Source organism: Prunus dulcis, unplaced genomic scaffold, assembly GCF_902201215.1.
Source record: "Prunus dulcis unplaced genomic scaffold, ALMONDv2, whole genome shotgun sequence".
Classification (NCBI taxonomy): Eukaryota; Viridiplantae; Streptophyta; class Magnoliopsida; order Rosales; family Rosaceae; genus Prunus; species Prunus dulcis.
The window spans coordinates 1,491-12,436 of NW_023010399.1; the positions used below are offsets into that span (position 1 = coordinate 1,491).

The window sequence follows — 10,946 nt, forward strand, 5'->3', positions numbered from 1 at the left end:
CAAGAGTTCCAGAAATATTTGTCTCGACTGAAAGATCGAGCATTATGCCAATGAGATTATTGCTTATACTAAGAAAGTATTGAAGCATTTTTATGAGGATTATCCGTTGGACACTTTAAGGATTTTCCGGAAGTATATTGGACCGGACATCGTATTTTCCAGATAGAGCTCAACTCCATCACCATCATTTTGGGATGATGTGAGGCATATTTGATGCTATCTAAGCATAACACCATATACGGGCATATTTTTGAGTGAAATTATAAATAGCCCAAGTGTTATTAGATATGCGGACTCTGGAAATCTCTATGGTCGCTTACTGGAAACAGTTAGTCATGAAGTTTTCAGGGGGAGATATTCATCAGGGGGAGCATGGTATTCATAAAGACTTTCATACACTGTACTCTTTTTCCTTCATCAGGTTTTTATCCCAATGGGTTTTTCCTGATAAGGTTTTAACGAGGCAGTGTCACTCAAGATTGACTCACAGAAGCAGTATCACTATGACATTCAGACAGATGATCAACAGTATGGCTTCAAGATATTCTATCAAGCATCAGGGGGAGCGTGCCATCAATAAAGACCTTTCCACACTGTACTCTTTTTCCTTCATCCAGGTTTTTATCCCACTGGGTTTTTCCTGGCAAGGTTTTAACGAGGCAGTGTTGCACGCATGTCAATATACACAGAATTTTATGTTACGCATGGTTATGTACTCTTTTTCCCTTCGACCAGTTTTTGTCCCACTGGGTTTTTACTGGCAAGGTTTTTAACGAGACATATTCCATATTATTTGTGGTCTCCAAGGGGGAGTGTTGTAAATTATTAGTGGAGCCCACATTTTATGTCGGCCATATGTCTTGATATCCATACGGCACTCACCAAGCTAGGGTGTTCTTTTGCCTATAAAAGAACACCTTCCCATTGTAACAAATATATAGATGAAAAACCTTTGAGATCAGTTTCTCTACTCAATTCTCTCTCTCCAATTTCTTTAGATTTATAACAGTTTCTCATTTATCTTTGTTCTTCCCCCCTCCCTTTTTTTGTCACTGATTTTCTTCATCCTCTTCTTCCTCTCCTCTCCCCTCTCCGATTCTCTTTCTCTTCCCTCTTTATTTTTTCTTCTCTTGTTCTCTCTTATTTATCTCTGTCTCTCTTTCCCCTTCCACTTTCTTTCTTATTTCTCTTTTGTTCTCTCTTGGTTTTGTTAAAAATAAATATAAAGTGTTCAACCCTTCTTGATTTGGGAAACCAAAGAGTCTGTAGAGATTTTGACCCAAAAAAAGGTCTGCAGAGGTAGAGAGAGACAAATATGTGACAATCAGGTAGAGAAAAAGTCATGCATTTTTTTTTTCTCACCATGAGAGAGAGAGAGAGAGAGAGAGAGAGAGAGAGAGAGAGAGAGAGAGAGAGAGAAGTCATGGAACTATGAAAACAAAACCAATCAACATTTGGGAATATTCCAAACATAATTTATGCTAACAAACCCTCTCCAACCAATTTTTTCTTTCTTTGTTGGTGACTCTTAATTCAAAGTTAGACAAGATACATAGATTTTTTTTTTTTTTTATTTTAATGAGAACCAGATACATAGTTAAGGTAGGTGGATTGGTTTGTCTACACAAATTCAGTTGGGCTTGGGCACGTCATTCTCATATATATATATATATATATATATATATATATATATATATATATATATCACTTGTGTATGATTTGAGCTTCTAGGCTAAGAGCATCTCCACCCATAAGGGCTAAGGCAAGGGTAAGGGCAAGTAAGGGCTGCACTATTCATATGAATAGTGGCAACCTTGCATTTTTTGGTTCCACCCTAAAAGGCTAGGGCAAGGGCAAGAAAAAAAAAAGAATATGCAACAAAATATAAACTTGTTATGTATTTATAGGGAAAGTGAATAAAATTGTTATGTATTTATAGAGAAAACATCCATACTTTTTTGGTATTTTTTTATAAAAAATTTTGATTTTTTTTCCATTTTTTTGACTCGCTGATGTCAGCGTGACATCACCACTGACATCAGCAAACTCGGGCTGAAGCCCAGGCAAAATCTGCCCTTGGGCTTGCCCAGGCTGGTGGGACCCAGGGCTTGCCCGGGCTGCAGGTGCTGCACTGGAGGTCCAAAACTGAAGGAATGGGCCTCTTGCCCTGGCTAAAATCTCTGCGGTGGACATGCTCTAATAGCTCTCAAAAGGGCCCAAACCTAACTCGTTTGTTTACATACACTACTACAAAATTATAAAATCATGACACTAAATAGATGACGGTGAAGTTTAAAACCATCGTTGTGTTTTAAAAGACGACGGTTTTACAAAACTGTCGTAGTATACCATCTTATACACATTAAAATCAATTTGGGTTTTAAAACACGAAGCTGGTAAATTACAAACGTCATCTTTTAAAACACGCTAGCTCTTTTTTCTTTTTTCGAAACACGCTAGCTTCTCAAGAGAGTTCGCTCTAGACCTAAAGCCCCGTTTGGTTCATGGGAAAGGAGGCTTAAAATGAAAATTCAATTGCTTTCCTATGTTTGGTAAGTCCAGGCATGGGAAATGGTTGCCTGGCGCATGGGAAAGTAGGGGGGAAAGTTAAGCCCTCCTCTGAACTTAGGTTTTGTTTTCCCTCCTCATGGAAAAGTTTAGGAAAATGAGGCAACATTCAATGCACAATTTTCATGACTATTTTGAAGAAAGTTGAGGTTCCACCTCAAAACCAATTGGCAATGGGGAGAGTAGCCCAACTCCTTATAAGCCCTTGCTAAATTTCTCAACTTTCTAATGTGGGACTCTTTACCTTCACATTCTCGCACGCCCCCACACGTGTGGTGAATTTTCAAGCCTAACACATGGATAATACACTTTTAAATGACGTGGAGCACGTGTAGCCGTTGAGCTTTTACACGTGGGCTAACCCGCTCTGATACTATATAGGAAGTTGAGGTTCCACCTCAAAATTAATTGGCAATGAGGGGAGTAGCCCAACTCTTTATAAGCCCTTACTAGGTTTCTCAACTTTCCAATATGGGACTCTTTACATTCACATTCTCACAGTTTCCATCACTACAATTCCAAAACTCTACACAATCCCTCTTGTTGAAACTATTCCCTCCATCCCATACTCTGCAATGTGAATTACATTTGAGTAATACTTATACATGTGTATGACAAAAAAGAAAAATATAAATTAAAGCTTTTCTTAATTAAGGACTATTGGAAATATTAAACTAGCTTGCGAGTGCATCACCTGGGGCCATATACCCAACTGTGGCTAAGGTCATGCTTTCGGTGGTGAAATCTCCCCCACCTAAGAGTTTTGCAATTCCAAAATCCGCAACATGTGCAACCATGTCATCATCTAGTAATATATTGTTTGGCTTTATATCACAGTGCAGAATAGGTAGTGAATAACCATGGTGTAGGTATTCCAGTGCAGATGCAGCATCTATCATTATGTTCATCCTCTCTAGGAAATCCAAAGAAGAGTTCTCAGAATACAACCACTTCTCGAGGCTCCCATTTGGCAAGTAATTTAATACCGAGGCTTTGAAATCAATTTCACTGCAACAACTAATAATTTTGATAAGATTTCGATGACGAATATTGCTTAGCATTTCACATTCTCTATCAAAACTCTTGAAAGCCCCCTCTAGCTTCAAACTGAAAACCTTTACTGCAACATATGTTCCATCTGAAAGTGCCCCTTTATATACTGAGCCAAAACCCCCACTTCCAAATAAGTTGTTTTCGTTAAATCCGTTTGTCACCCTCACAAGTTCTAGTTGTGAAACTCTTCTCCAAAGAAGACGTTGAGACAATGAGGTAGCCTCTGTTGGAACTTCCACATTCCTTTTCAAGTGTAGAAAGATAGATACGGAGGCCACTCGGAGAGAACTACTGATATGATCCCAAGGATTATATATTTAGCTTTCTTCATGTTTGGTTCAAGTTTAGTATTTTTGCATGGTGGAACATGAAGTCGGGTTGCACCACAAAGTTCATTCATTGTATCCCAGGTATATGGATACCAATCTGCTCAAGTTGCCAATACCAATGGGAATGTTACCGCTCATGATGGAATTGGTTAAAGAAGTCATGTTGAAAACCAAAGTAGTCAAAGAAGTCATGTTGAAAACAGCCACATGAACATGGCCTTTAAGAGCATTGAACCCCACGTACAACATCTCCGCTTGATCTAAAGAACCGATCTCATTTGGAATTTCTGAAAAAAAAAATCATTTAACTCATGATTTATGCACATATAATGCGCTGCAACAAAAGCACTTATATATATAATATGGTCACATCAAGGCAAGGCAATGCAACAAATATACCGTTGAAATTGTTGGAGTCAAGGTATCTCCTTCAGCATTGTTAAGTTCTCTATTTCTCTTGGTATCCCACTTGTTTATGTATGCTAAACAAAGACTCATAATACATTCAAATAAAGGAAATTAGAAAGAAAAAAACACCGTGGCAACTACATAATTTAGAGCATCTCCAAGGAAAGAGGTAAAAGAGTAGGGAAAACTCATTTGCCTTGCCACATCAACATTTTCATGTTCTAAGGGAAGAGGCAAATGGGTAGGCAAAATATACCTACACTCCCAAACAAGGCAATATTGCCTACTTCAAAGTGAAGAGGTATATTGGGCCCCCCTTGCTTTCTATAATAAAATATCATCTCCACTATCTCATATACTACTTTCTGTAAAAAAAAAAAAAAAAAAAATATAATAATGATTTGTAGGCAAATTTTCGATTATTGTACAGTTTTTAATTTAAAAAAATGTATGTTTTTTGGTCTTCTTATTCAAATCTAGGAAGTGGTTGCTAAAGAGTGAAGAAGACTATTGGGAGGCAGCTTCGAATGTAGGAGGTGGTTGTTCCAGGCAAAAGCGATTCACTCGACATTTCGTTCCAAGTTGTTTATTTCTATAATTGTTTCGGCTCTCTATTGCTCTACACAAAGAGAGTTGGATGATTTTTTCCCAAGTGCATGCATAGATTTCGTATTTTTCTTCCTCAATTTGCTTTTTCACTCTTTGCTCTCTACCATCTTACAATCATAGGTGCAGAAACATCATGACTTAATTTGCCCTTTCACTCTTCTTTACTTTCTTGGTTTGTAAATTGAACATTCATTTCAATGAAAGTTTGGTATTTCAACTCATCTAATCTCTGCTTAAAAACGGTAATCACTGCTCGATTGCATTGTTGTTGGGGAACGTTTATTCCATTGCATGTGTGAACATAATGCACATAAGGCATCGCCTAATCCACAAAATTCCAAACCAAACCCTCCATGGAATGACAGCGCATTTGGATTGGAACTACGGAAAAAACCAACCAACATTTGGGAATATTCTAAACATAATTTAAGCTAACAAAACCTCTCCAACCAATTTTTTCTTTCTTTATTCATAATTCTATATGAAAATCTTTGGTGACTCCTCTTTTTTTAATATACTGATACCATAACAACAACCAAGACTAGTATATTATATAATAAGTCTACACACTCCACCATATAATCAGTCCGAAATAAAACAGCATGCCTTCCTTTACATTGTCTAAATTAAAGACTGAAATTGAATCAAATCAAAGTGCATGAAATACATGTCATAGGATAGGACCCATTAATTGAAGCGTTGCTGAACAAGAGGACGGTTTAAGAGCACACCTCTTCTTCCTGCAGCAGCGTCCTTCAAAAACTTTGTCTTGATTTTGTTGAGTGTGGCTACAACTTCTTTCATACTTATCCTCTCTTCTGGTGATTCTGCACAGCAAGTAAGAGCTAATCTCATAATGGCTGATATGCAATCCCTCTTCCTCACATGATCATCATCTTCCTGCTCTGTCCCAATCCCAAGCAAATTGGCATCCACAACTTCATCTATATTTGAATATGGTAATACAAGAGAGTTTGCAATCCATTGCTTTATATTCATTTCCCCATCAAACATCTCATCTGTTGGCTTCCTTCTTGTGAATGTTTCCATCACTACAATTCCAAAACTGTACACATCCCCTCTTGTTGAAACCATTCCTTCCAATCCATACTCTGCATTATGAATTGAAAGATATTAAATGAAAATTAGGCAAAATTAAGAACAACATGTATAGAATTGAAAGATATTAAATTAGCAAGTACATCACCTGGAGCCATATACCCAATAGTGGCTAGAGTCATGGTTTGGGTAATAGAATCTCCTCCATCCAAGAGTTTTGCAATTCCAAAATCAGCAACATGTGCAACCATATCATCATCCAGTAGTATATTGCTTGGCTTCATATCACAGTGCACAATACGTATCGAATAACCATGGTGTAGGTATTCCAGTGCAGATGCAGCATCTATCATTATGTTCAACCTTTGTAAGATATTCAAAGAATAGTCTTGAGAGTACAACCACTTCTCGAGGCTCCCATTTGGCATGTAATTCAATACCAAGGCTTTGAAATCAAGTTCACTGCAACAGCTGATTATTTTGATAAGGTTTCTATGACGAATATTGCTTAGCATTTCACATTCCCTATCAAAATTCTTGAAAGCCCCTTCTAGCTGTAAACTGAAAACCTTTACTGCAACATCTATTCCATCTAAAAGTGTCCCTTTATATACTGAACCGAAACCCCCCCTTCCAAGTAGGTTGTTTTCATTAAATCCATTTGTGCCCCTTAGAAGTTCTAGGTGTGAAACTCTTCTCCAAACAAGTTGAGGCAACGAGGTAGCCTCTCTTGCAACTTCCACATTCCTTTTCCTGCGTAGTACAAAGATAGATATAGAGGCCACAAAGAGAATTATTGATATGATCCCTGGGATGATATATTTAGCTTTCCTCCAATTTGGTTCAAGTGTACCATTTTCGCATGGTGGAACCTGAAGTCGGGCTGCACCACAAAGTGCTTTGTTTGAGACAAATGATTGAGCGGAGAAGTTTTGGAACGGTCCACCAGTTGGAATTTCTCCTTGGAGCCTGTTGAAAGACAAATCCATATACCTGAGAAGTGACAAAGCTTCTAAAGACTTGGGAATCACTCCAGACAGATTGTTTCTAGATAAATCCAATTCTTCTAGGCTTAGCAAGCCGTCAAATGCACTTGGAATAGGTCCCTCCAAATTATTACTTGCTAAGGAGAGATAATCCAGATCCTGAAGACCGCCAATGGTGATTGGTATAACACCAGATAAATGGTTATTTGATAAATCTACATGTCTCACAACTTTCAAGTTTCCAATATCTTGTGAGAGAGGTCCAATTAGAGAATTGGATGATAAGCTTACATACTGGATGTCGACAAGTCTCCAAAAAGTAGATGGTATTGTGGAACTCAACGAATTGAACGACAGTGATAGATTTCTTAGAGACGCGGTTAGATTTCCCAAGCAGGAAGGTATAGAACCAGAGAGCTTATTATCACTCAAATATAAGAAAGCTAGGTTATCTAATTGACAAAGTTGGTCGGGGATGTGCCCTTGCAACTTGTTAACATTCAAGATCAACTCTTGGAGAATCCCTAGTCTTCCCAATGAAGTTGGAATTGTTCCGCTCAATTGATTTAATCCCAGATCTAAGGATATCAAGCTGCTCAAGTTGCCAATACCAATGGGAATGTTACCCCTCATGCTGCAATTGGCTAAAGAAAATTGTTGAAGCGACGATGTAGAGAAATTTCGAAGGGAATCATCAAGTCTGGCATTTAACGGATTAGAGTGCAAGCTTAATATTGTCAAATTTCCAAGATTAGCCAAACAAGAGAGAGTGTTTGCTTCTGGAATCGAAGTATCAATCGTCAAATTATTGTCGAATAACTTAAGCGCCTGAAGGTTTGTCAAGGCACATAGCGTGCTTGGAAGAAACCCTGTAAATGAGTTGTCGGCCAAATCTATCTTTGCGAGCATAGAAGCATTGGAGAGGTTGGGGATTACTCCGCTGAGGTCAGTTGCATCTATAAAAAGGAATTGTAGGTTTGGAAGCCCAAGGCCTATGTTTGCTGGGAGGCTACCCGATAGCTGATTAAAAGAAAGCGATATTTCGCTTATCGTGGAGATATTGAAGATTGAGGATGGGATGAGGCCATTGAGATTGTTACCTTGGAATCTCAAAATCTGTAAATTTGGAAGATCACCGATCTCGTCTGGTATAGTGCCTGCCACAATTTCACAAACGTTAGCATTAGCATTAGTTGAAAAGAATATTGACTTGGATAGAAATGGCAATTTTAATCTATTTTATTCTATCATGGCATTCAAATTATTACCACCGACTACAAAAGACTCTAAATTTTAAGGATCACCCATCTCATTTGGTATAGTTCCTACCATAATGTCACACCCGTTGCATATTTAACTTTGTATGAATTTTTGTAATCTAATCTAACGCTATCTGCTCGTTCATGACCTTCAGTGTAAAATGTCACACTCATAATATTAATTAATACAACAATATTTACACGGAAATCTCTAAAAAGTTTTGTGTTTGAAACAAATTAAGAAATCGGGCCATAATTTGGGGATGAAAATATATGGTTTACAAAATATCATATTCTCTTGAGCAAAACACGTTTTTGTTTGCATGTCTTTATACCTCTTCTTCTTCTTTTTTCTTCTTATTTTGGTTAACCTTAGATTTGAACATATTGAATTAGATAGAACGTTTATAGATTCATGATTGTAACCCTTGCTATTCGATTCTAATGAATTTTCCAGCAATTTTGACAAAAAATTGTTATATTCATGATTAACTATCTCCCTCATTTACTAAAATATGAAATAGTAAAATAACGATAAATTATGCAACCAAAATAAAAAAGATAAATCATAATTGGATCAACATAATGAAATATCAATACCCGTCAAATTGTTATGGCTAAGGGATATCTCCTTCATCATTGTTAAGTTCCCAATATTTTTTGGTATGCTTCCACTGAAATTGTTTTCCTCCAAATTAAGCATAAGAAGCTCTCTGCATTGCCATAATTTGGATGGAAGTGGACCATCAAACTGGTTGCGACCCAAATTCAAGATTTGAAGACTAGGAAGATATTGGAATATCTTGTTTGGAAGACCACCACTCAAATTGTTTCCATATAGAGTCAACGTAGTCAAAGAAGACATGTTGAAAACAACCACAGGAACAGGGCCTTTTAGGGCATTCAACTGCACATACAACTTCTCCAGCTGATGCAAAAAACCGATCTCTTTTGGAATTTCTGAAAAATCATTAAGATATATGCACATTTATATGTTAAACTCATGTTTTATGCACATATAATGCACTGCAACAAAAGCCGAGTCATGTATAACTGTATCACATCAAGGCAATGCAACGAATATATATACCATTGAAATTGTTGGAGTCAAGGTATATCCTCTTCAACATTGTTAAGTTCCCTATTTCTTTGGGTATCGCACCTGTTATGTATGTCAAACAAAGACTCAAAATACATGTAAATAAGTGAAATTAGAAAAAACACCACACTACATAATTTATAAAAAAGTTGTCAGATTGGCTATTTTGAAGGGAAAAAAAAAATTCTCAACTAGTCACTTGGTCACTTTCTAATTAGTTTATTAGAGTTTTTCTGTAGTATTAGATTTGAAGTGTGTTTTTTATATTTATAAAATATCACCTTATAATGGGTCTCCATGTGAAAAAAGTCATAAATATTCCCTATTATTTACAATCTATCATTTATGTCTTTATCCCCAAACGCCCAACCAGTTTTATCATTTGTAGCCCACAACATGTACTCACTAGTTTCATAAATGTAAGTTTTGTAAAAACTTTCTGAGTATATTAAAAAAATCCAACATTATAAACTCAACCGTTCTTAAAATTAAAAACCAAATACATAATCTATTCAAGTGAGAGTTTTTGAGTATTGGATGACCTGCGAGTAAGAAGAAATTAGCATAATTTTCTAAAGATAAAAAAAAAGCATATTAGGCTTATGGATTAATAACAAGATGTTGAAACATAATGATAGATCAACAATAGTCTAGATACCTTGTTCACACATACGTACCTGATAGTTTGTTAGAGCTTAGACTTATGTCTTCCAATGTAGACAAGTTGAAGATAGTCGAAGGTATGGTACCTGAAAACTGATTTCCATACAAAACCAATTTTTGAAGTTTGGGGAAGGACCCAAACCACGATGGAATGGATCCCATAAAATTATTGAATCTTAAGCTAATAAACTTCAGGCGACGTAAATAAGACAATTCATGGGGCAAAGTACCGTAAAAGCTATTATTGTTGAAGCTTAGTGCAACAAGGAAGGAGAGATTGCCTAAGTGTGGTGGAATGGTGCCAGTGAAACCCATGTAGGAGAGATTCAACGATACTACTCTGAGGTGACGAGCACCACAAGTAACACCAACCCAGTTGCAAACGGAGGTGGAGGTTGACCAGTTGACCGAGATGTTGTGAGGGTCACTAGTGATATGGGATCTCATAGCAAGAAGAGCAGACTGGTCGGTGGTGATGTTGGTTTTTGCTGCACCTGTACCTTTAGAACTGTACTGCAGCAGCAACAACGTTATTGACAAGACGAAACGACTTCTCTCCATGTGCACCGAAAACAGAGAAGTCCGAACTTGAAAGTGTTTTTGCTTTTCTCTGTTTTTTTTCCTTTCCGATTGAAAACTTGAAATGATTGAATAATTTGTTGCACTGTCAATATTTGAAGGCAGAACAAGTTGCCAAAGAGTGGGGCACATGATTGCACCATGGGGGAATAAATGCAACGACTTGTAATAAGGAAGAATAGGGAATTGGGCATCTGTTTCACTATGTGCAAGACCTCACATATGGTCAATCCATTGTCTACAGATACATCCAATTACCATAATAAATGTTATGTATATGATAACAAAACAAAGAAGAGTGGGGTGGGGTACATGATAGCAAGTATTATTTGAA

General features: G+C 37.1%; 1 protein-coding gene across 2 annotated transcripts; it reads right to left on the minus strand.

The window, feature by feature from the left end:
• Nucleotides 1-5,540: 5,540 nt before the first annotated feature.
• Nucleotides 5,541-10,646, minus strand: LOC117613569 (probable LRR receptor-like serine/threonine-protein kinase At3g47570). 2 transcript variants are annotated; one of them, XM_034342174.1, is made up of 6 exons: nt 10,048-10,646; nt 9,362-9,433; nt 8,872-9,231; nt 8,083-8,169; nt 6,175-8,013; nt 5,541-6,079 (listed from the first exon to the last, which is right to left on the minus strand). In XM_034342174.1, exons 1-6 carry the CDS (start codon nt 10,592-10,594, stop codon nt 5,655-5,657), a joined length of 3,330 nt encoding a protein of 1,109 aa, XP_034198065.1. In that variant the 5' UTR covers nt 10,595-10,646; the 3' UTR covers nt 5,541-5,654. The 2 variants fall into 2 exon arrangements, with proteins under 2 accessions (XP_034198065.1, XP_034198064.1); XM_034342173.1 differs by having other exon boundaries at nt 6,175-8,169.
• Between the last annotated feature and the right edge of the window lie 300 nt (nt 10,647-10,946).

Coding starts and splice junctions, on each gene's coding strand:
- LOC117613569 (XM_034342173.1), bottom strand. CDS start 10,594: ATGGAGAGAAGTCGTTTCGTCTTGTCAATAACGTTGTTGCTGCTGCAG. Junction 9,434..10,047: donor AAGCTCTAACAAACTATCAG/GTACGTATGTGT, acceptor CATACATAACAG/GTGCGATACCCAAAGAAATA. Junction 8,170..8,871: donor TAGCCATAACAATTTGACGG/GTATTGATATTT, acceptor AAATTGTGGCAG/GCACTATACCAGACGAGATC.